At 35.2% G+C, this 26,953-nt stretch overlaps 1 protein-coding gene across 5 annotated transcripts in view; it reads right to left on the bottom strand.

Annotated features, from left to right (window-relative positions):
- MOSPD2 (motile sperm domain containing 2) overlaps positions 1 to 26,953 on the bottom strand; it is a 45,313-nt gene that overhangs the window by 16,814 nt on the left and 1,546 nt on the right. For 3 of the 5 annotated variants that reach the window (XM_032285940.1, XM_032285943.1, XM_032285941.1), the window contains 5 exons: positions 15,598 to 15,753; positions 13,304 to 13,390; positions 11,477 to 11,631; positions 8,205 to 8,265; positions 5,834 to 5,872 (listed from right to left, as the gene is read on the bottom strand). In XM_032285940.1, coding sequence (XP_032141831.1) covers positions 5,834 to 5,872; positions 8,205 to 8,265; positions 11,477 to 11,631; positions 13,304 to 13,390; positions 15,598 to 15,753 — 498 coding nt within the window. Of the gene's footprint in view, positions 1 to 5,833; positions 5,873 to 8,204; positions 8,266 to 11,476; positions 11,632 to 13,303; positions 13,391 to 15,597; positions 15,754 to 25,497; positions 25,611 to 26,953 lie in introns of all 5 variants that reach the window. The other 2 variants (XM_032285939.1, XM_032285942.1) reach the window with 1 other exon arrangement.

Raw genomic sequence — 26,953 nt, 5'->3', positions numbered from 1 at the left:
TATAATTCAGGAAATAACTGCATAATAGTATGGAAAGAGTAATTTACCTTATGGTTCTGATAAACTCTCAATCTGAAAAACCTTCTTCAACAGTGAGTCAGGAAGAGAAAGAAACAGCCCTTCTCATTATAAGTGTGAGCTGGATCCAGACTTCCTTTCTAACCCTAAACTTCTCTGCCTCTCTCCCAGGCCTTGCAGTTTATATAACTGTGGGGAACTTACAGAATCTCAAAAATAAACTTCTTTTTTTTTTTGAGACAGAGTCTCACTCTGTCACCCAGGCTGGAGTGCAGTAGCACGAAGTGCACTGTTCGGTTACCAAACACAGCTGTTTGGTAATTACAATCTTGTTCTGTCATGTCATTTTTTATTTATACTTAATTTTTTTTTTTTTTTTTTTTTTGAGACGGAGTTTTACTCATGTTACCCAAGCTGGAGTGCAATGGCGCGATCTCGGCTCACTGCAACCTCCGCATCCTGGGTTCAGGCAATTCTCCTGCCTCAGCCTCCTGAGTAGCTGGGATTACAGGCCCGTGCCACCATGCCCAGCTAATTTTTTTTTTTTGTATTTTTGGTAGAGACGGGGTTTCACCATGTTGACCAGGATGGTCTCGATCTCTTGACCTCATGATCCACCCGCCTCGGCCTCCCAAAGTGCTGAGATTACAGGCGTGAGCCACCGCGCCCGGCCTATACTTAAGTTTTAAACCTCATTTCCACTGTGACATTCTAAGCACATTTTTAAGAAATTAAAAGAGAAATGCTACATTAAATTTGCAAAACTGTCAATTAAAAAACAGAAAATAAGAACAGCATGATAAACATTAAGTAGTTCAGAGAGTCACATTTTTATTTTGGCTAACTATAAGTTTTTTTACATAACACCTAAATGTTCATTAATTTCGTTTCTTTTGTTTTTTCTTTCTTTGTAAATTTTCATAAATTTCAATTTCAAATGTTTGTGAGTTGACATGTTTGAAGCTATGCTACTTGAATTAATGTGCTAAATTTTTCATGACTTTATTGAGTATTAATTTACATGCCATAAAATTCCCCCTTTATACAAGTCAATGGTTTTTAGTATATTCACAGAATTGTGCAACTATCACCACAATCTAATCTAGAACATTTTCATCACACCAAAAAGAACCTTTATATGGCAATCTCTCTTTATGGCTCCAAGTCCTTAGCAACTACTAATCTATTTTCTGTCTTCATGGATTTGCTTATTTTGGAATTTTATATAAATGCAATCATACAACATGTGGCTTTTTCTACTGGCTTTCTTCACTTGGCATGTTTTCAAGGTTCATTCATAATGTAGAATGTATCACTACTTAATTCCCTTTTATGACTGAATAATTGTCCATTCAGCAATTATTTAGGCTGTTTCCACTTTTTGTTATTATGACTAATGCTTCTATGAACATTCGTGTACAGGTTTTTCTGTAGACTAAGGAGTGCAATTCTGGGTCATATGGTAATTCTATGTTTAGCTACCAAACTGTTTTCTAATGTGGCCATATGATCTTAACATTCTCACCAGCAGTGTGAGGCTTCCAATTTCTCCACATCCTTGCCAATACCTGTTATTGTGTCTTTCTGATTCTAGCCATCCTAGTGGGTGTGAAATCACATCTCACTTGGTTTTGACTTACATTTCTCTGATTACTGATGCTCAGCTTCTCTTTATGTGCTTATTGCCCATTTGTTTACCTTCTTTAGAAAAACACCTATTCAAATCTTTCACTCATTTATAATTGGGTTGTCTTTTTTTTTTTTTTTCTTTGAGACCGAGTTTCCCTCTTGTTGCCTAAGCTGGAGTGCCATTGTGTGATCTTGACTTACTGCGACCTCTGCCTCTAGGGTTCAAGTGATTTTCCTGCCTCGCCTGCTGAGTAGCTGGGATTACAGGTGCATGCCACCATGCCTGGCTAATTTTGTATTTTTAGTAGAGACAAGGTTTTACCATGTTAGCCAGGCTGGTCTCGAACTCCTGACCTCAGGTGATCTGCCCACCTCGGCCTCCCAAAGTGCTAGGATTACAGGTGTGAGTCACGATGCCCAGTCACTTGTCTTTTTAATGTTGCGTTGTAAGGGTTCTTTATATATTCTAGAATAAGTTCCTCATCAAATATATTGTTTGTAAATGATTTCTTCCATTCTGAGAATTGTCTTTTTACCTACTTGTTAGTGTCCTTGAAGGGACAAGTTTTCAATTTTAATGCAGTCCAATGTTATCTGTTTGTTTCCTTTGTTGCTTGTGCTTTTGTTGTCATATCTAAGAAACCATTGCCCAATCCAAGCACAAGGATTTACTCCTGTGTTTTCTTCTAAGATATTTAGCTCTTACATTTAGATAACTGACCCATTTTAATTTTTATATATGATGTGAGATAGGGTCTAACTTCATTCCTTTGAAGGTGGATATCCAGTTGTCCTAGCTACTTTTATTTAAAAAGCCATATTTCTCTACTGAATTGTTTTAGTACCACTGTGGAAAAAATCAACTGACCATAATAAACATTAGGGCTTATATCTGGACCCTCAATTCAATTTCATTGATCTATGTGTTTATCCTTATACCCATACATGCCCAATGTCTTGATTGCTGTAGCTTTGTAGTAAATTTTGAAATCAGGAAGTGTAAGTCCTCCAATTCTGTGTTTCAAGATTTGACTACTCTGGGTTTCTTGCATTTTCATATAAATTTTAGGACAAGCATATCCATTTCTGCAAAAACGGCAGCTGGGCTTCTGACAGGGACTTCACTGAATCAGTGGATCAATTAGAGAAGTGTTGCCATCTTAACAATACAGTTGGCTCTCCATATCCGCAGGTTTCACATTCATGGATTTTTGATTGACCAACCGCAATTGAAAATATTAAAAAATAAAACCAACATGACAAAAATATAAATAAGAAACAATAGAGTAGAATAATTATATAGCACATTGTGTTCAGTATTATAAATAATATAAAGATGATTTAAAGTATATGGGAGGGGCCAGGTGTGATGGCTCATGCCTTAATCCCAGCACTTTGGGAGGCCGGGGCAGGAGGAGCACTTGATGTCGGGAGTTCAAGACCAGACCAACCTGGCCAACATGATGAAACCCTGTTTCTACTAAAAGTACAAAAACTAGCTGGGTGTGGTGGTGGGTGCCTGTAGTCCCAGCTTCTTGGGAGGCTGAGGCAGGAGAATCATTTGAGCCTGGGAGGCAGAGGATGTAGTGAGCTGAGATCATGCTAATGTACTCCAGCCTAGGCGACAGAATGAGACCCATCTCAAAAAAAATAAAAAAAGGTATACAAGAAGATGTGTGTCAGTTACATGCAAATACTATACCATTTTATATGAGGGACTTGAGCATTCAAGGATTTTGGAGTCTGTGGTGGTGGTAGGGGAGGGTTTCTGGAACCAGTCTCCCATGGATACTGAAGAGAGACTGTATTAAGTCTTCCAATCCATGAACAAGATGTCTTTTTATTTATGTATGTCTTGAATTTACCAAAATGATGTTTTGTAATTTTCAGTGTCTATGTCTTGAACTTCTTTTATTAATAGAAATGGCAAGAGCAGGCAGCTTTGTTGTGCTCCTGATCTTAGGGGGAAAGCATCCATTCTTTCCCTGCTAAGTAAGTTGTTAGCTATGGATTTTCATAGATTCAGGTTTTTCATATATGCCTTTTATAAACAGGTGCATGAAGTTCTCTTCTGTGAAGGATAAGCCTTATTCAAAGAGAGGTCTGGCCTTTGTCCTCAGCTTCTGAGTGGCAATCTTCATGCCTGATAGGATTGTCTTTGTTTGTGTGGGGGCCTTGAGGGACACTGGAACAATATGACTTAGGGTAGGAGCAACAATGTGATTCAGGGTAGAGGTTTGGGTTAGATGGTATCAGTAGAACTTGCGGGAGACTGAAGACTAAGATCAACCACACGGGTAATCAATCATGCTTACATAATGGAGTTCCAATAAAAACTCTGAACACTGAGGCTTGGGTGAGCTTCCCAGGTTAACAAACTCCATGCACATTGCCACAAATTGATGCCAGTGAAGTAATATGCTCTACATTTGGTAATTCTCTGGACTCTGTCCTACAGTTTACTTTCCTTGGTTGATCTTAATCTAAATTACAGAGAAAGACCTGTAATAAACCATAATTGTGAATATAATAGTTTTCAGTAAGTTCTGAGTCCTTCACTAGAATGATCAAACCTGAGGGCAATTTTGAACACCTCCTGAACTTGCAGTTTGTGTCAGAAATGTGGGTGGTCTTCTGTGGACTACTGTGGTCTCTCTAACTTGAGAGTTGTTAGAAATGTTTGCACCTTATGTTGCTAGTTTGTTGAGTACTTTTATCATGAGAGGGTACTAGATTTTGTCAAATGCTTTTCCTGTGTCTCTTGAGATGATCAAGTCATTTTCCCCTTCATTATATTAATACGGTGGGTTACATTAATTGATTTTCACATGTTGAGCCCACTTTGCATTCCTGAGATACACTCCACTTGGTCATGGTGTATAATCCTTTTTATATGCTGCTGGATTCAATCTGCTAGTACTTAGTTGAGGGCTGTTGCATCTATTTTCATAAGGAATACGTCTGTAATTTTCTTTTCCTGTGATGTTTGGTATTATGGTTATATATTATGGTGATACTTGCCTTATAAAATATGTTGGAAAGTATTCCCTCCTCTTCTATTTTTTGGAAGAATTTGTGAAGAATTCATGTTGAGTCTTCTTTAAATATTTCACATAATTTAACAGTGAAGCCATCTGGGACTGGGCTTTTCTTTGTGGGAAGTTTTTGATTACTAATTCAACTTCCTTTTTTGTACTTCTATTCTGATTCTTCTTGAATCAGTGTGGGAAGTTTTTGATTACTAATTCAACTTCCTTTTTTGTACTTCTATTCTGATTCTTCTTGAATCAGTTTCAGTAGTTTGTGTCTTTCTAAGAATTCGTTTACTTCATGTAGGTTATCTAATTTCTTTGCATATATTTATTCACAGTATCCCCTTATAGACCTTTTTTATTTCTATAAGGTCAATAGTCATGGTCCCTTCTTTTATTACAGATTTTAATAATTTGGGTCTTTCCTTTTCTTTTTATTAGCTAAAGGTTTGTCAGTTTTGTTGTATTTTTCAAAGAATCAAGTTTTGGATTTGTTGATTTTCTCTATTGCTTTCTATGTAACAACTGACTTTTGCAAACACAAATAAAGTTGCTCAAAACAGCTTATCAATGGCTTTTTCAAAAAAATGTTACCAAAAAATATAGCATGACTATCAGAAAGGTCATGTTACTACAGTGATTTGGGGTGAGTTTCAGACTGATTCCACCTTCTTTCTCAATACCTGAAGCCCATGAGAAAACCTAGACAAGGCCTGTGTTTGTGACATACCTTATCTGTGTATGACAAATTGAGGCTTCTGACTACAGTATTAGCTTAACGGTTGAATATTTTGAGGCTGTTAATTTTTTTTAAGAGATGGGTCTCATTATTTGCCTAGGCTGGCCTCAAACTCATGGGCTCAAGTGATCCTCCTGCCTCAGCCTCCTGAGTAGCGAGGGCTGTAGGTATGCAACACTATGCCTGACAAGGCTGTTTTTAAAGAAGAATAATGGGTGCCCCCAGATCCTGGGTATAGAATATTAGCCCTGTTTGCTCAGGAATAATCTTTGAGTGTTCTAGCTCCAGTCTCTTAAGAGTGCATGCAGAGAAAAATATAAACATTTTTTAAACAATTGTAGAAATATGGCTAAATTGCAAAGTAAAGAAGAAAAGCTGACATTTTGTTTTAAGAAAACATAAATAATATACTCACCATTCATTAACCAAGGCATATCAAAGATCACTATTTTTGCTGAAAGATGAAAAAAAATTAATTGAATGTGAATTTGTACCTCTATAATAGTATCACTTAAACCTGGCCTAGGAAAAACTGGTCACCTAAATGTAAGTAAAGACTGAGCTTGTTGACTGAGCTCTAATCCAGTGAATAGTATCATGAATAGTATTCCATGTGCTGCTGGAATTGAACTAGCATATCACAATGGTGAGGTGCCAGCCTAGGAGGGGGACTTGTGAGAAATCAATAGTGCACTGTCACTGTCCTCTGGTAAACAGCCTGTTCTTTTGTCATTCATTGCTTTTGTTGTTTGCAGAGAGGTACAAAAGAAAACAGTTAAGTGGATAAATGGAGTCTTTGGATGTGGCATGTCATAGTAGTGCTGAGGCCACTGAGCTTTAAAAACATTTCCAGGCCTAATTTATGGTTTCAATTATAATATTCTAGAGATTATATATTGTTAAACTTGTCTCACAGTTGCCCCCTCCCCTTTTAATACATCACTATGTTTTAAGAAACAAAAATTATTTTCACTTTATATCATGAGCTCCAGGAAGCTAATAATTCCAAAGTATTCAGAAGTATTATTTACACACTGAGTTGAAGATACTAAACAGCCCTATTAACAACTGTGAGAAAGAACCAGAAACCGCAAAGTTTTGAGATTCAATTCATTCTTTTATTCCAGAGGAATAAAAATGTAATTTCACTGTTCTCTGAGCAGAGAACCTCCTAGAGTGGTTGTATTAAGGTAGGACAAGTAAAGTACATTTAAGGAAAAAGGCATCTGTAAAGAGGCACCCTGGTGCTTAGTATCCTAGTCTTCATCTAGGCTATGCTTAAAATGATGTGGACTCAAGATTTTAAGATATGATAGTTATTCTTCATGACAGATTTTGAAGCATAATCAATTAAGATTCCATGAAGTTCAATGTCTGCAAAACTACATTATGTAGGTAGAATATGTGTGTGTGTGTGTGTGTGTGTATATATATATATATATATATACACATAAAATCTCTAGTTAATTAAGATGAATGGTATTACAATTCATCTTTATATAGATTTATTAACTTTTTAATAGTTCTCTCAAAAGAATCTTATATGTATTTTACAAAGTAATAATAATGTTTATACTATTGAGAAGTGGCTCTTCACAAACTCCTTTAGATATTTCAATGATTAAGTGGATATTTTTTTCATTTTGTCCATAAGAGCAACAAACTAAAACGATGGCATAGTGATTCCCTACTGACCAATGACTGGCACTGTTCAGGAGCCTTAAAGAATCAGGGTACGTGCCAGATACAGGAAAAATCCATAAGGAACCAAAGATAGTACAGGTTCCCCAAACTGGACACTATTGATCATTCTTTTTTCCTAAAAGTATTCATGAATACTCTCTCTGAAAAGATGAGAGTATAGAGCTAGGGGTGGGACTGATTCTTGATATCCATTATGATATTTGTCTATTTCTCACTTCACATTAACAACAATAAAATGAATATGCCAAATTAAGACAATTTAGGGATTTTATGCTTTAATGTCACCTGAGTCACAAGTCCCAAAAGATCTAATTTGCTGTTTACTAGGAGTATGCTCAGGCAGATCTGAAAATTCCCATTTTCTGATGTCCCTGTTGCCTCTCTTCTGTTTTCTGTTTTAAACCATTGGGGTTAAATATACTTGACTGTTTATGTGAGATGGCATCTTGACTTCCCTAGGGGGAACCCATCATAAAAATTCAACAAGTAAAAAACAGAGTATATAAGGTTTAGGAGTGCTTCATTCAGGTAATTAATAGAATAGTCACAATTATAAACAATCAAACTCCAAACACCAGATTCAACTGTAGTAACTTCTAGTCAAGCATTTTCTTAATGACAATTTTTAAGTAGCAATTGGTACCAGTGTACTTTACATATCAACATTGCTTATGATACAGTCTACTTTATCAGTACTGCTTATCTGTTCTTGCATGCAAGAAGTTTCTTATAATACTATTTGAAATGAATTTCTAAATTGAAATATTAGTAAAAATGAGATAATCTTAAAATAAATGTATGCTTTTATGTACCTATGTGTGTGAGTGGGTGTGTGTGTTATAGAATGCCATATATATGGTTTAGAACTTAAACTCCTAAAATTAACTGTGAAGGACAATGAATACTTATGAAAAACTTTCCTCTGTATGTATTGAAATAATGTCTATGAACATATTTAAAATTCTTCATCAGAAAACAAAGTTTCAGGTATGAAAGTCTATAATAACATAAGGCTCCACAATTCTCAGACATTGTCTACAGTTTCAATATGTTATATTTTTATAAAGGAGTGAGTTACTTACAGAGGTATTTAGGGTAATAAACCTTAAAGCAGTTGATGATAAAGCGTACAAAGTCCATGTCCTAAAATAAAGATTAAATCTTTAAGACTGTCCACATTAAAGAACTTAAAATTGCACATTTCTAAAGGTGATAAATTATTAAATAAAAATGAGACAATTACTAAATTCTTTAAAATAAGAGCTCATATGTAAATATCTATATTCCCAAGGATTAAGATTTTAGATCATTAAGCTATTTATAATAATAAGACCTAAAATTACTTGAAGAAACTAGATGCTTAGTGATGTTTTAAAAATTATTCACATTACCTCAAACTAGTTACATACTTCAGGCTGCTAAAGGCAATTGGGCATAAAATGGATCTAAAACCAATATCCATAAAGAAATTCTAAAAATCTGTTGAATAAAGAATTATTGAAACAAGTATAAAGTTTATAATCTGACTACTTGGAATGATAATACATATGTATGTAAATTCTCATGTATTTGCTTTTTAATACTAATTTTTACATCTCATAATAGTGTCAATACATTTTATCTACCCTTGTTTAACACAATACTTAATCTAAATCATATTGGCCTGCTGTATCTACTCCATTTCTGGCTTTTTTCATTTTATTTAGAGACCTAGAATTAGTTTTTTAGTTTATATTCAAGTGTTGTTCATTTATTCTGATTTCTGGGAGACTACAGACGTAGCTATCTGGTTGGCTCTACTGCACAGCAACAGGAAATTAGGTCATTAAGGTTATTACTTCCATGGGTCATTTCACTCCATGGCCACAAACTGATTCACTAATTCTGATTGGCTATCTTATAAAGACTGTGGGATGAAAGATATAACCAAGCAAACTGAAATCCATCATAATTACTGTCAAGGTGGGTTGTCCTAGAGATAAGAGTCTGTAAATTCATCCCTGGCATGTTAGTTGCAGCATCTTTAATTGCAGTAAACTAAAAGTAGGCGTCCTTAACTATCTTAGGCATTTGTTATGGGGTAAATCCTAATATGTAACAATACCTTTGTAACTAATCATTATAGCCACCGTGCATGGAGTTTTCATAATTGGTAGTTAAGTAACAGTCAAAGGAAATAGCTGAAAAGAACCAGTTATATAAAAATTTGGTTACCTAGTTTATAATTTATGGCCCCCAGAGACTTTGTATAAATAGTGTTGGTCGAACATTCTTGTTTCTATCATTTATTTAATTGAATATCCTTCTTCATAAAATCTTGAGTTACTGCTAATTCAACTGGATCTGATAAAATGCACTGGTGCATTCTATTAATGGAGACTAGAAGAAATAGCTCCATCAACCCTATTGCTCAGCATTCTATAAGGATGTTTTTGAGGCTGTTATTCATTATTTTGTAAAATGTCCTTTTGAGGACCCATGAAAAACTTTCTAGTTCAAGTATTAGGAATGGATATACTTCTAAGACACTGGTTGTAAATTATGGCCGCTGAATAATGTTAATAAATGATTGCGTTTCTTTTAGGCAGGTAGCTGAAAGCTTAGAGCCAAACTGGTATTCAAACTCTAACAAATGATTTTCTTATTTTTTGCCTTGAGATTTTGTAGACATCTTTATAAGCTCACTTAAATCCACTGTGAATCATGAAAGGGTCATTTATAAAAATAAATTATTCGGTAAGATTCAAATATTTTAAAATATTAATAATGACTTAAATACTTAGTAGTGCAAATACACCTTATTTACAAATTGAAGATGGTGAGAAATCATATAAGTAGCTTGAAAAAAAAAAAAACAGTTCAGGTCAATTCTCTGTCCCTATATGTGGCAACAAAAAACATTAACATTTATTCTTCATGATTCTGGGTTAATAATTAGGAAACTATCATATCCAAAGGATAACAGAATCATAATATATTTTTATGGACTATTTATCTAGGCAAATTGATTTTGATTTTGGATATAAAATAATTTACTCTCTAATTTGAAACCCACTGATATGGAAACCAGGTTGGAAAACTCCAGGGCATTGGATCCTTAAAAATAAAAAGAGAAATAGAAACATGAAAAAGAATATGTGGTCCCACCACCTCAAACAAACTCTTGTTAGCAGTTCTCTCTAGCCTGTTTTTTGTTTGTTATGTCTACGGTTTCCTTTGTTGGGCTATGTATTGCCATGGTATAGTATACATACATATTGTAGTATGTATAATCATACAGCTTTTTTCATCTCAGAAAAAAGCATGCTCGCCAATATTACTATAAATTCCTTATAAACACCATTTTACATAGCTTAATATACTCCATCAATTAGAAATACCATAATTTGTCATTTCATCATATTGAACATTTACATTTTTCTCTAATTTTTCATTATTTTAAATGACACTGAGAAAATATTTTGATGTATGGTGCTTTTTCTGTACTCAGCACTGGTTTTTTAAAACAGATTTTCAGAAGTTGGTTACCAGGCAAGGAGTATAAATACAAACACTTTAAGGTTCTTAACATATTTTGCCAAATGGAATTCCAAAAAGATTTCAACACTGCCCTGAACATGTTTGCGAATACATTACTGCTATCAGAATCAGCTACAGATTAAATATAAGAGACAGTAGTTAGAATAAATGTGCCAAGTGATCTCAATTGCTGCTGAAGGGTTTGTAGGTATCACTAAGGTCACAAAGACCCAAAGTAAAGGCCGGTAGGCTTTACTTATTTTTCAAGCTTGGCAAAATCACCTGATGAAAGCTGGTTTCCAAAGCTAACCAAATCAAACAGATAGAAAACAAATCCAAACAAGCAAACAAAAACACTCAATAAAGTCACTAAATGTTATATGTGCAAAACTCATGTGACCATCTTGCAACTGTAAAACATGGAATGAATATAACAAATTTGAGATCGTATATTACCTTACTTGATATTTCCTGAATATATCACTCTGGCCACACATTGGAGCAGGTGCTATAGGATATCAGCTTTGATATAAAAGTTCAGTTAACACATCGATTCATACCTTGCCAGCCTCAACATCCTACCTCTCCATCCTGTGTCCCAGACAAGGAACATTTCTAGTAAATCGACAGTTTCAATGCCAAATACAGAAGCACATTCAATTCTTTGCAAACCCTATTCCATGTTTGACTACACTCACATTGCAAGGCAAAAAAATAAATCCCTAATATAAGTTAGTTAGCTCAATTTTACAGCCATATGTGGTTGGCAGCAAGTATGGGAGAAAGGGAGGAAGCCATGATAAACAGTGACTTAGAACGAATGAAAAATGCTTACGATGCTGTTTATTCCAGTTTCTGATAGGTCGAACATCACTGTTACAGGTTTCCCATTTTCCCTCTTAGCATAACGTTCCAACCAGAATGCTATGAGCTTCTTTTTGTCCAATACGGTTTTCTGGTCTTTTATATGATGCTTCACCCTGATCCAGACTTTAAACAGAAGATAAAAATAAAGACTTATGGCGTTATAATATTATTATACATATATATTGCCTTTCCCTTGACATTTTTCATTTACAATTCATTTTGTTTCTTAGATCAAAAACATCTTTCCTATTTTCAGTGAGAAACAGTTGCACTTGGGAGACTTACAGTAGCAGAGATAGACTGTATTTATTTCCCTTAGGAAATGAACAAATTTCACTTGCAAGTAAGAGGGAAAAGGAAGTTCAGGTGAACAAACACTACGTATCAGATAATAATCTAAATGTGCTCTGCATTGTGGTTAACAAAAAAGAAAGTCATTGGTTTTGTCAAGGACTGGAAAAAATGTTCCATCCAGAGGAAAGATACTGACACAGGATAATGGAGGCATGAGCCAATGCCATGCATGTGTGTGGAACATGGAAAACTGTTCAGGTGGTAGCAGCTAAGACGAAATGTGATGAGTGGTGAGAGGAAAAGCTAAAGAGGAAAGAACTGGACTTTAAGGACTCTCAATGAAATTCTAGAGCGTTTTGATTTTCCTATTTTAGAACACCTTACAGGCAATAGCAGAGAGGGTAGAGTGGAGGAGGCAGAGAAGGAAACCCACCAAGCTATGACCTGAGAAGGGACTAGATGCAAAAGGGTAGTAGTTAGAAACTGAATTGAGGATGTAGCTAGTGAGGATGGAAAAAAGGCCAAATTGAAGGTATATTAGAGGAAGAGCCAATGAGTGAGCCTGAGGTGGGCAATACAGAAAGTGAGCAAGTGGAGGGACATGGATATTCAGTTGTATGTTGTGCTGAAGGCCGCTGACAGTCAGGTGGGGCCAGTTGGTGGGTAGCTAGGTATGTGCATGTGGCCTGGGGACAGTGTGGGGTCAATACTGCGTCAGGGGAGGTAGCTAAAGCTGCCAAGATGCTCATGATTATCACCCAAGGAGACTGTATCAGCTGTAAAGTAAAACAAGCAAGAAAGAATAAAGCCTGGGAGACACCTTTAAGGGACAGGTAGAAGAAGAAAAATGAGAAAAAAAGGTTGAAAAGGAGGTGGCCATAAGAAGAAAATGCAAAAAGAGTATTGCTAAAACAGGGACAGACCACGTGTTATGGAGAAGTGAAGACAAGTGCAGGACATCTGTTTAGTATGGGGCTTGAACACGCCTGCCAAGCCACGTCCTTGGTATAAAACCAGGCTGGATTTGGGGCAAGTGGGAGAGAGGGGTAACAAGGGAGTCACTGGAACAAAAGAGATGATTGTTACTGTTCCTTTCATTATAATACACATTTCAGAAAAAGCTAGAGTGAGATTATGGGAGACTGGAAAAAGGCCTATTTAGCAACCTTTAGTGACTGCCAAAAATATTCTCCATAAAAATACTAAGTTGAATTTTAATATCACAGACAGATTAGAAAGAAGATAATGACTCTGAATTAAATATCTGTTTATGCTATAGGATGCAGCATTTGCCTTTATTGTCTACTTTATTATAACATAAACAGTATGCACAGCTACTAAGTATTTAACACTCCGTAAAGATGGTCCTACCAATCCCTCATTGCAGAAGTCTTGAGGAGTGCTACAGATGGAGAAAGTTCTGCCAGTTCTTAATTCGGTTGAGATAGATATCTCAATCTCAAAATCTTGAAAAACCAGTACATAAATTAAATATACTTACACAATTTGTTACCTTCTTTGTCATAACCATGGAGATAAATAACACCAATTTCCAATAACCATCTGGGAATGGAGGATTCATTAAGGTCTAAAAAGTGGTAAGCTTTGATCAGTAGTTGTAATTTAGGGATTTAAAAATAAAACTCATAAAGATAATGTTATGTAATAGTTCTGATATTTAAAAATGATATAATGTATTCAAACATTCAAGAAAAAAAATCTATGGCAATAGAGAGTGGTGTTTCCTACCAAGGAAACAAAACTAAATAATGACACAGGTGACCAAAATGGGCAAACTCCATTTCCTTTGACATGTCATTATTTAAGTGGATACATTTCCACATTTTGATTGTTTCACATAATGACTTGAAAACGAGTATCACTATCAGAGTTTCAAGAGAACATTCCAGTAAATATCCACATTGCAGCCTCAGAATTAGTAGAAAAATATTACTTTGGTTTCTTTAGTAAAATGGTATTTTTCTATTAGGTTGGTGCAAAAGTAACTGTGGTATTTGCCATTAAACATAATGGCAAATTCTGCAATTACTTTCACACCAACCTAATAAGAAGTTTGGTATCTAGTAGATTTTAATGCATTTAAAAACCTTTAGGAAAGTGGAAAATACTTCAAGAAAAATGTGGCCAGGCATGGTGACTCATGCCTATAATCCCAGCAACTTGAGAGGCCAACACAGGAGTATCATTTGAGGCTAGGAGTTTGAGACCAGCCTAAGCAACACAGTGAGACTCCCTCTCTACAAAAATTAAAATAAAAATATAAAAATTAGCCAGGCATGGTGGCACATGCCCTTTGTCCTAGCTACTCAGGAAGCTGAGACAGGAGGCTCATCTGAGCCTAGGTGTTGAAGGCTACAGTAAGCAATGATCACAGCACTGCATTCTAGCCTGGCTGACAGAGCAAGACCCTGTCTCAAAATAAAATAAATAAAATAAAAAATAAAGAAAGAAAAGAAAAGAAAAAATGCGATAACTTGAACTTCAGCAGGAGGAAAAGACAGAGTGCCTCTCCAGTTTTTGGTGAGGCTAAGAACCAACATAGCAAGGCAGCAAATGCCAACACTTTTGCTTCATTCACCAGCAATTCCTTAAGACCTTTCAAAGATTTATCTTTCCCCATCCCCTTTTATCATATCTCTGCTACCTTCTACCAGAAAAGGGCAATTCTGTGTAAGAAAACAAGCATTGTTGAGTTTAAACATTTATTCTGTATTTAAATGGTTTACAAATATCAGATTTATATTTCTTTAATAGAAATATAAAACAAGTATTTGGTTAATAATGGGTTATTAATTAACCAAATAAATAAAATATTTGGTTAATAATTGATTATTAATTAACCAAATTAAATAAATATTTGGTTAATAAATGCTTCACTGTTGAAATTACCTATAGTTGTTAAATTTCCAATCATAATTTCTTACTACTTCCCTTCTCAGGGATTCCTTCTGTAAGCATGAAGAGTGAGGAGAGTATCTGCTCTAGATTTATTTGTTGACTATTTTGTATTAAGTCTTCAGACTAAAGTCCCTTCAGAAGTTATAATCCTTAAGGACAGAAAATTCTGCTTTATGTCTAAATGAAATCAGAAGTTATGCCAGTTTCTTCTTGTTAAATTTTTTGGAGGAGAGAACTAACAGGTCTTCAGATACTTGAAGACCATTATAAAACTCTGAGACTTGAAACTCCCATTTTTAAAAAAAAAAAATTCAATCTAGCAGCAGACTTGGAAATTAAGAAGGGTAGAGGTACCCCAAAATATATATACCTACTATGTACCCATAAAAATGCAAACAAAATAAAGAGAAGAGTGTTATAGGTTTCCTTGGGGATAAGACTGCATTTTTTTGGGGACTCTCATTCATTTACCAATTCTATATGGAGCACCTATTAGCACAAGGAACTATGGAGATAAAGACATAGGCAACAACTGAGAAAAATGTACAGTATCTCCTTGTTTCTAGGCCTAGTAGCAAACATGCTGTCTTGCTATTGCTTAATGGTGCTGAATTAAACACAGATTAGGAAACTCTGCTGTGAATAAAGAATCTGAGTGTGAGTCTGCTTCCTGGTGATCTGATTTCCTTATGAATGATCCTACTTAAAAGACTCATAAGCTGTTCCTTTGAAAGTATTACTGAATCTTTATAAATAATTATTTTCTGGTGTTTATGATGACTGCTAAGAATATGTGCAAATATATGATTAGATAAATGTAAAACAATGCCATTTACACAGGAGATATTATAGTCAAGGTTAAATTGAACAGCTTACCATTGACAGAAATTTCTTTCCTCCACTGAAAACTCTCATCGAGCATCTTCAGTGTTTCATCTACAATATTATGTCTCCAAGATAAGTAACTTTCAACCCAGTTATCATCTTGTTGTAGTCTTTCAACATCACGTGCATCATATTTATCTGACTTATCTAGGGAAAAAAACAGTAGTAAACATCCAAATCAGATTAATTCTGCAGTGAAAAATAACCACTAATGCCAAAGGAGAAGAAAGACTCTGAAGACAAAGTTAAGCTATTTGAGGAGAAATTCAGGGATGTAGTTCAGATAAAAGTGCTATTTAAAAGACTGAAGGTGCTATTGTTTGGATATGATTTGTTGGTTCCGCCAAGTCTCTTCTTGAAATCTAATGCCCAATGTTGGCGATGGGGCCTCGTGGGAGGTGTTTGGGTCATGGGGAGGATCCCTCATGAGTGGTTTGGTGTCATTCTCATGACAAGGACTGAATTCTTGCTCTTAGTTCCCACTAGATCTGTGTGTTGAAAAGAGCCTGGTACCTCCTCCTCTCTCTCTCTCTCTTGCCTTTTCTCTCTCACCATGTGATGCCTGCTTTCCTTCGCCTTACCTCATGAATACTAGATTCCTGAGGTCCTGACCAGAAGCAGATACTGACACCAGGCTTCTTGTATAGCCTGCAGAACCATGGGCCAAATAAACCTCTTTTCTTTATAAATCACTTAACTTCAGGTATTCCTTTGTAGCAACACAAATGGACTAAGACTGATGGAATTTCTAAGTGTGAGGAGAATACAGTTATTCTCCTGTAGGTTTAAGTAAAGACTGCAGGTTTAAGTAAGCCACTACAGATGTTAAAAATTATACCAGAGTAAAATATTTGGTACAGCCCTCTCTAAAACTATACACCAACATCTGGGAAGACCAATTATGTTATCTGATTTTGAAATTCTTAAGTCAATGAAAAATAAAGAAATTTCATATGTAAAGAAATAGCTAAGTTGTACTTAAAAAGATATTTGTTTGGCAAGTGTCATTAAAAAACAATTAACTAGGCCAGGTGTGGTGGCTCATGCCTGTAATCCCAGCACTTTTGGAGGCTGAGGTGGGGAGATCACCTGAGGTTAGGAGTTCTAGACCAGCCTAGCCAACATGGTGAAACCCCATCTCTACTAAAAATACAAAAATTAACTGGGTGTGGTGGCACACCCTGTAGTCCTTGTTACCAGGGAGGCTGAGTCAAGAGAATTGCTTGAACCCGGGAGGTAGAGGTTGCAGTGAGCTGAGATGTGCCACTGCACTCCAGCCTGGGTGACAGAGTGAGACTGTCTCAAAAAAAGTAAAAATAAGCAAAATTAACTAAATACAAAAAATAAGGACAAAGAACAAAAAACAACAAAAACAGTGAAAAAAAAAAAAAAAGTACGTATGGAAACTGACCATGTATGCCATATTATGGTATTCACTATTTTCAGACTCTGGCCAACATTTCCAATAATTTCTTGGAATAATTATTTCTAGTAAAAATAATTTCTCATCAGTTGCACACACACACACTATATTCCTACTAACTTGCATAGCAGACATTCCTCCTTCCTTGCCTTGCTCAATTATTCTGTAACTGAACTTTCCTTGTCTCTGCACATCCAGATGCTACCATTCTGCAAGTCTCCTTTCAATGCTCCCTCTTCCATAAAATTTTCCCTGAGTTCAGTATTAGGTTGGTGCAAAACCAATTACTTTTATGGGACTTGAACTAAGCTTTTCTTAAGGTGCTTACCACTTTTACCTTGAATCAGAGTTATTGGTATACAAGCCATATTTTCCAAATAGACAGTAGAGACAGAGAGTCTATACATCTAAGCATCCTCCAAAGCAGATTACAGTAGTGCCAATGAAAAGGGCTTCCACAAACATCTGTTGATGGAATCTATTCCTTCTCATTTTTTTCTCAGTCATTTCTTCCCTAAGGTTCATACAAAAAACAAAACAAAACAAAGCAAAACAACTTCAGGAAATTCCCTGGCTCCTTCATTTCCTTTTCTTCTGCATCTAGTTAGTTGCCAGGTTTTATAGATTGTATCTCTTCTTGATTTGCACTGTCTTATTTCAGAGCCTCAGAGATAATAGCTGAGAGACCAGGAAAATATAAAGTGCATTCAGAGCATTGTCTTCCTTGAGTCTCAATTTCCTTATGTTTAAGTTGTTTTATATGCTCACAGTGCTATGTGAGGATGGGATGAAAAAGCATATATGAAAGTACTTGGAAATTTAAAGCACTATAAAATATATGATGAGGCCATAAATCATGCATTTGTAGAGTGTTGCCTTGGATATGGCTTTTAATATCTGGGTTGTATTTTTCTAATCTATTAAATGAGTGGTTCTGTGGTAGATAATCTGAGAAATTATTGTTTAGCACTGCTATTTGGAAATTCATCTGTATTCAAAGCACCGTTTTTTTCTTTTTTTTTCAAATAAAAAAGGTGGCCTATGAAACAGGTGACTAATTCAGCTGGCACCTCAAACATACATATCATGCAGAAGTGTTTTATGCATACTACCCCATTTTGTCACACTAAGGGCATACACTCAAGTGTCAAGATTTAATACAATTTACTGTTTTATCAGGGACTTTCTAAAATCAAATTGGCTTTTTTTTTTTAAACTGACAGTGCTGACAATGATGACTACAATGACTACCAGCCTGGATTTGGGCTAAGGAGCCAGTACTGATTACACACTATTGCTTCTGTGTAATCAGTGCAAATGTAAAGAAAGTGAAAAAGGTAAATGGTATCTTAGCATTATTACGAAAATAGTTTTGACCTCATAGCTTTCTGAAAGTCTTGGGCATCCCCTAGGGTCCCCAGATATATTCTAAAAACCAATTACTTAGAACAATATCTGGCAAGTGGTAAAAACTCAGTAGATATTAGCCATATTAAGAATAATAAAACATTATTGTTATCATTTTTACCACCACTGCCAGTACCATCACTAGGGATATCATAAACAAATTTTTAAAACCACCATATCTCATGAGACTCTCTATCATGAGAACAACGCAAGAAAAACCTTACCCTACAATTCAATCACCTCCCACTGGGTTCCTCCCATGACACATGGGAATTGTGGGAGTTATAATTCAAGATGAGATTTGGGTGGGGACACAGCGAAACCATATCAGAAGGGTTCAGTTTTATACAAAGATACGTATGTGTTTGTGTGTGTGTGTGTGTATGTACACAGATATATATATATATATATATATATATATATATATATATGTTCTAATACCTGTCCTCATACACAAATGATACCTTGTCTCATAATACTAGTGAAAACCACACCAAAAAACAAAATTAATTCCAAGTGGTGGATTTTAAAGCCTCATCTCTGTATTTCTTTAAAATAGCTAATTTCAGCCAATCCTTCATGAAGAAACCTTCTTAATGAACTATCAGCACTGTATGGTTCATCGGCCATTTCTACTATTTATTTGTTCTTATATGAATTTTGCTCTGTAAATTGTTCTTATATTTACACAAGTGTATTACCACCAAATAAACTGTAAAGTCCATAATTTGGCAGAGAAAGAACTAAAGATACATGGCAATGGTGATATGTCTCTAGGAACACACAGTATTAAATGTTCCAGCGTAAAGATGACCTGTCTGTCTCAGCTTTTCATCTCTCCATACACATGCATGTGTATGTTCTCTCTCACTCACTTTCTCTCACACACACATTTTAAATAAAAAAAAATAATATTTTTTAAAAATTGTGTTGTAAGATAAAGAAACTATAGTTCTTACTTGTAAAATAGCAAACTTTATTTTTAACTTTTCTTTTTTTTCCTTCTTGCATTTGTTGGTCAGTGATGCTACCAACAGGTCAGAAACTGTGTTTTAAGGCTAACAAATGCAAGAAAATTTCTGGCCATATTCAGGATAGAGTAGAGTGATGGACTTAGAAGATCCATGCTACTATGTATAGTGAAGCTAAGCAAATCACTCTAGGCCTTATATTCCTCTCTGTAAAATGGAAATAAGGTCTGTCTATCTACAGTCTCTGATTAAGAACACTGAAAAACTTAAACACTATACAAATGAATTTCTATCAACATATGATAGAATGCTAACCATGAAAAGAAGACTAAATTCAAATTTACCCATTAGTTAACCAGTAAGGAAAATCTTGGAAGTATTTTGTTATTATAAATGTGCCTAAATTTTGGATAAAGGTTGAAAAAATACAAAAGTATTCTAATAATGAAAACTAGAGAACAGTTAATGTTCTAAAGCAGCAAACATATAACTCTAGATCATTATAGTAATTTAAAACATTTTAGGATCTCTTATTTCTCCATGACTCTGAGCACAGATCCACTGAAAGTCCTTCTAGGGCCTTAAGAGAGCATCTGTCTTGGATGGGCTATGTCTATTGGCTGGACTGCGTAAATGTCAGTAATGGGTGTGATCAAGACAAAAGAACAAAATATTTATTGAAGATTATTTTCTGCTGGTTGGCCACAACATATTCTGAATTTCCACTTTCTTGTGAAACTGTTACGACTGAGAGACAGGTAATCTCTTATAAGGGGATTAAGCCATTGGCCTATAACAGTGATTCTGCAGCTTCAGCACATATCAGAATGATTAGGAGGGCTTGTTAAAACTGGGATTACTGGGCCCCAACCCTAGACTGTCTAACTCTGGGTGGGAACTGACAACTGGCATTTGTAACCAGTTCCTACATACCGCTGATGCTGCTGGTCAGGGACTACACTTTGAGACTGTTGTTCTACTGCAGGAGCTGACAAACTTATTCTGTATAGGCCCAGATGGCAAATATCTAAGACGCTGACGGCCATATTACATCCCCTGTTGCTGATTTCTCTCTCTCTCTCTTTCTCTCTCTCTCTTGCTCGAGATCTTTCTCTCTGTCGTGTGTGTGTGTGTGTGTGTGTGTGTGTGTGTGTGTAAAACAACCCTTTAAAAATACAAAAAAAAAAATGCTTGGCTCAAGGGTCATACAAAAACAGGACGTTGCTGATCTCTGGTCTATTGTAAAGAGAGGAGGTGCTTTCTGCTTCAGTTCTTATCCTTTAAGGGCTGAATTCATTAGCACACTTGAACAAGCAAAGCTGTTCTCCAGGTCTTCATCAGTCACCAGCCAGTTATCCAGGTTAATTAGATATAATGGACCTTGCTCTATTCCTGTATATTATGGACTCTGCCTCAAGGTCGTGGCATAAGCATGCTATCTATAATCATTCACTTGGCTGATTTTGGTCAAATGGGAAAATGTTTCATCAAAACGAATAGGATAATAGTAACAGTCAGTCATTTTGAGAGGAGCTCCTCAAATAGGGGATGGCATGACGGGAGTGGGACTGATGCTGTCTCCTCTAATAAACTCCAGGAGGTCAGGGACTTTGAAAAGTCACACCCTGCTCCCTCCAACTCTGCCTGACACATGGTAAGTACATGCTAAATCTTTGTTACAGAATGATTAGCCATGTATAAGTCTATCCCCTAGCAGACCTTGAGTTCATTGAGGACCCAGAACTTCAGCAATAAATTGTTTTCTTTACCTTTTGAAAAGTTAAAACATTATAGAATAGAAAATAATGTTAACAAATACTTATGTAGCTGTGACCTCAAATTAACAAATAGTAAGTTATTGTCTTCAGTTTTTTTTTTTTAAATAAAAGGGCTAGAATGTCACAGATTAAGCTGAAGTTACCTCTTGATCTTCCCATAAAAGCCTTAAATTTCTTTGTTAGGTTATACTTTAGATGAAACAACAATGATGTAGGATACAAGTGCTGAAACTCAAGAAGAAATGGTAAATCAAAATAGTAGTAAATATATGAGAAGTAAACAAATACTGACATATAAAACAACAATAATAAATTGGGGGAGTGGTAAATTTGGGGAATCAGGTTAGTGTTAAACAATGACTATATCCTACAGGGAATAAAAAAGAGGAAACACTCTGAAGCTTACATAATCTTGATGTCAATATTGCAGAAGAAAAATACTAGAAAGGAAAATTATAGGCCAATTCAAGAATACAAATGTAAAATTCTTAAACGATTAGTAAACTGAATTTAGCAATTTATTTTAAAAATCTTATCAATGTAATCTAACATTAACACAGTAAAGGAGAAAAATCAAATGAAAATGTCATCAAATACAATAAATGTGTGCAACAGATGAAGAAACTGCGTTTAGTAAAACTCAGTCATTAATCATGATGGAAAGTAAACAAAACAAACAAAAAACTTAAACTAGCAAACCCAAAATGGAAGAAAGTGTCTTCACTTTGATAAAGAGTTTATACAAAGATCATACTTAATGGTGACGTGTTCAGAGCTATCTTTCTGCCATTAGGAAGAAGACAAGTAGGCTTTTGTCACTGCTTCTATTCAACAGTGTTCCAAAAGTTCCAGCCAATGTAATAAAGAAAAAGCATTGGAATATTTAAGAGTTGGAAAGTTAGAAAGAAAATGGTCAGTATTTCAAGGTGGTTATTATGTACATAGAAATCCCAAGTAAGTTATCAGAATTTATAAGAGTAAATTCAATATTGATGGAAAAAAGTCATATATATTTCCCATAAACCAGCAACCATCATTGAGAAAATATATATTAAGACATACCATTTAAATAACAACAAAAATAAAACACATACAGTATTTAGGAAGAAATATAACAAAAGATTGTGTGAACCACTATAGAGAAAATTATAAATCTTTCAATAAGGAAGACTTTAGCAGATAGATATATATACCAGGTTCTTGGATAAAAAGACTCAACCACGATAATGTCAACTTCCATGAAATTATCTTCTGACTTAACACAATACCACTGAAATCCCAAGAAAAGTGGCTTTTGTTTTGTTTTGCAGAAGCATGATAATCTGATTTTAAAGTTTATGTAGAAGAAGTAGGGGCCAAGAAGAGCCTGAAGGAGTAATTTTCACAGAAGCAGAAACCAAAGGTCCCATAAAGATACGGAAAAAAAAAAAAAATGTTCAATCTCACTGGAATTCAAAGACATTAAAACCATAAAGAGATCTCCCAACATGCCCATGACATGGGCGATTTTTTTTTTTAAAGTTACAGTGCCAATTTTTAGGGTGTAGAAAAACAAAAGATGTTCAAATACTGCTGGTTAAAATGAAACCTGGTACAATCCCTTTGGGAATCAGTTCAGCATTATCTACTAAAGTTGAACATGAAACAATGTGCCTATTCTACTACCTACCCATTTTACTGTTGGAAACAAACCCTAGGGCAGCAGTTCTCAAACATTTTGGTCTCAGGATACCTTTTACACTCTTAAAAATAATTTCAGACCCCCCAAAAGCTTCTTTGTTGATATAGGTTATATTTATTGGTAGTTATTGTATTGGGTATTAAAACTGAGAAAAAGAATTAGACATGAGAAAATACAAGCAAACAGTCTATAGCCATCAGAACAATGGCATCATCACATGCCACCCAGCCTCTGGAAAATGCCACCATATGCTTGTGAGAGGATGAAGATGAAAAAGGAAAATGATGGTTTAGTATTATGAAAATGTTTTAACCTCTCAAACTCCTTTAAATGGTCTCAAGGAACCCCAGTTCTTGAACCAATTTTGAGAACCACTGCCCTAGAGAAATTCTTGCATGTGTGCAGCAGACATGTATAAGGATGTTGATGGCTGCACTGTACATGATACAAAAACCTGGAAACAACCCCAAACCCATTAATTGGTATATTCATTCTATGAGCTACTACACAGCCATAAAAAGGAATAAATTAGTCATATCTGACAATATAACTGAATTTTGAGCAACAGAAGCAAATCATGAAGAAATATATTCAGCTTTAATATAAAGTTCAAAAAGAGGCAAAAACCTAATAAAGTATTGGTGAGGAATATATCATAAGTTGTAAAACTATTGAGAAGTAAGAGAATGAGTAACACCAAATGCAGAAAAAGTAACTGTTCCCTGAATAGCAGGGATCGGGATACTGGGAGGCTCTAGTTCTTTGGCTGAGTAGTGAGCGCATGGGTGTTTTATTCATGTTTTATACATTCTGCACATAAATAGAATTCTAAAACTCAAAAATATTAAGCCTAAACAAAACAAAAATTAAAAGACTAGAAAAATTGCCTTTTTTTAAAAAATTGAGATGCAGTCTTGCTCATGTCGCCCAGGCTGGAGTGCAGTGGCATGATCTCAGCTTACTGCAATCTCCACCTCCCAGGTTCAAGCGATTCTCCTGCCCAAGCCTCCCAAGTAGCTGGGATTACAGGTGTCTGCTACCATACCTGGAAAAAGTCACTTTTAATGGCAAAAAGCACAATTACTTTTGCATCAGCCTATTAACCTAATAGCCATACAAGAAACAACAAAGGAATGGGTAATTTTGGATATACTCAAAAACTGAAAAAAAAGTCATATTAATAAAAAGATGTTTAAACTACAAATGAATGTAAATGCATGAAAATAATTTACTCTTATTAGCAAACAAGAGCAAACTAAAACAATCATCAGTTAAGAAATAACACTAAATATGAGTAAGGCTGTGGTAAGACTAACACTTCCCTATAAGCTGGCAGGAATGAATATTGGTACAACATCCATGGAGGAAGTTTAGCACATATGATCAAAGGCCTGAAAAATATGAACACTCTTAAAACCAATAATTCAATTTCTGAACATGAATCTTAAGAAAATAATCTGAACTACTACACAAAGAAATCTGTATTAAATGAAAACTGGGAAGAATCTGAATGTATACAAAGGGACTACCTAAGACAAAAGATAAGAAAACTGTCTTTTATTTATAGAACCAAATATTAAATGACAGTATACAATGTTGCTTACTTCATAAATATGGAGAAATAAAATCATGTCAATAAAAATGTATTTTGTAACAGGCAAAATTATATACAGAATAGTCTTGTAACTTTGTTTTCTTAAGTGTATAGAAAAAAGACTGTAAACAATGTATCCACTGTTAGCATACCTATCTCTGAATGGCCAGTTTCATGGGGGTTTCTTCAGACATTTTTGGTATGAACTAAATTAATTTAAATGAATTCATATACTTGTAAAGCCAGACAACAAACCTAATCACGAAACCCACAAACCTCTCAATGGCTCTCCATATCAACTAAAGTGCAAACACATCTCTTCGGTACCCAAGGCTCTCTACACTATAGTCCCACGGTATTTAACCATGTGTGCTTACCTTCCTTAAGGTTTATCAAAGTGGACTTCCTATTGCTTCTGAACATGCCCCATACCTTCTGACCTCAATGCCTCAGTTCAGACTATTCAATCTGCCTGGATCACCTTCTCTACCTGGCTGAGTTCTACTGTCTTCCAAAGTTCATGAGAAACACTACCTTTTTAATGAATTTTTTTATAACTCTGTGCTAAGCTAGTTACCCCAGCCAGATGTTATTTCTCTGTCTTTGACTCTTACAAAAAATATTTCAGCACCATTACTCTTAATACAATTTGCCCTAATTTTAATAGCTATATCTGTTTTAATGCCTTTCCTAGGTTGTAGTAGTTTGAGAAGGGGCAGGCTCTATCCTTCTTCCACTCTTTCTGTAATACTGATACACTGCTTCCCAGAATTAGGCATATAACGAGTACTTAAGGAACTTAATAACTTATTGTCACAAGAGATTAGTCTCCTTTCTTGGGCATGAGAAAGAGGAAGAAAAGAATGGGAAATGTTTCTCATTTGAGACTCCGCATGGAATTTCTCAGAAACAGTAAGGAAAATAGTACCATAATTATGGACTAATATTTTATTATTTTTGCCAGCCAAAAATCTATCTATAATGGTAACTTAATTTCTATAGACACAAAAATGTGCTTGGAATTCCCAAGAACCTACCTCCAAAAGCATTTCTGGAATACAGTTTGTGGTTGAAGTGATACACTTGCAGAAAATAAATACTTTCCTTTAGGAAAAACATCAACTTTGCTTAAGTCTGCCTTAAGCCTCTTCTGAAACAAAATATTGTTAATGACAATAGAAAGGGTGAAAGAAAAAGAAGGAAAGTGGATGTTCTAAACGCCTGAGTTAATTTCTAAAAGCAAATTCTAAAGGGAAAATACGGGCAAATTAAAAAAAAAAACACCCCTTTTATTATCACTTTCCAATTCTACCTTTGTCTGTTACCATATTCCAGGAAACAACTGAAATCTTAAGGTAAGAAAGACTTCAAAGGCTTCTATTTTGTTTTTCCATGCAAATCTTTAAAATTGGACTAATCTTCTTATGTATATATTTAAATGTTGCTATATTCAGTGAGTATGTATTGAGAAATGTGCTGGGCATACAAAAGTGAGTAAGACACACAAGGTCTCTGCTCTCAATGTCTATAGGCTGTTACAGAACCCATGTACATTCTACTGGAGGAAATGAAAAACACACAAACCAATGAACAAGATAATTACAGATTACCATAAGGGCTGTAAAGCAGAGAAAATAAACAAGACAGGGAGACGTTCAATAATTAGTGAAGGCCTGTTGGATATTTAAACACCGAAGAGGAAAAAGGACCAAGCCATGCTCAATACCTGGGTAAAATCTTTCTAGACAAAGAGAAGTAGAAAGGTCCAAGATGGAATAGCCTCATTCTGTTTGAGGAATACAGACAAGGCAGTGTGGCTAGTTGTGTTTTTCAAACTGGGGGTCACATTTTAAATTGTGATGTTAATTTTGTAGGTAATTGCATTTTTAAAAAGGAACTCAAATAGAAAAAACACATCAGAGAGTCACATGTTTTCAGAAGTATTCTTTAATGAATTTTTGCTGTGGTTATGTGAGTGTGCACATTTGTACTGGGTTGCAACATATAACATGTATCTTACTTTGAACAGTGCTCAAATCTGCACTAAGCAAGCAGAGCAATAACAGATGACGATGGGGTGTGGGAGGCTGGCAAGAGCCAGATAACACATGGCCTTGCATTATAGGCCACCATAAAGAATTGGGATTTTATTCTAAACACAATTGGAAAGGCACTGAAAGGTTTCAAGCTGGAGAGTGACATATCTAATTTGACATCATGGTGTTGTCAAAAGATTACTGTAGTGAAAATCAAAAGACATGAGCACCTAGACCTGGCCTAGCCAATAACATCAGGGATTTTGAGCAAATCTCTTAATCTCTCTAGACCTCAGTTTCTTCATTTTAAAAATGAGAAGGTTGCCCCAAGATGACCTTTAAGATCTTGTTTATTGCCTCATTTCTGCGTCAATTCTGCTTCCTCCCTTGGGCATAAATACTGTTATTGGCTCATTGAGTCTAATTCTGAGTTACTTCTTAAAATATTATAAACCAT

This window comes from Sapajus apella, unplaced genomic scaffold (assembly GCF_009761245.1).
Source record: "Sapajus apella isolate SASKATOON/1434 unplaced genomic scaffold, GSC_monkey_1.0 scaffold17, whole genome shotgun sequence".
NCBI lineage: Eukaryota > Metazoa > Chordata > Mammalia > Primates > Cebidae > Sapajus > Sapajus apella.
The sequence above is the reverse complement of the archived record's forward strand: the minus strand, read 5'-3'. Positions and strand labels throughout refer to the sequence as shown.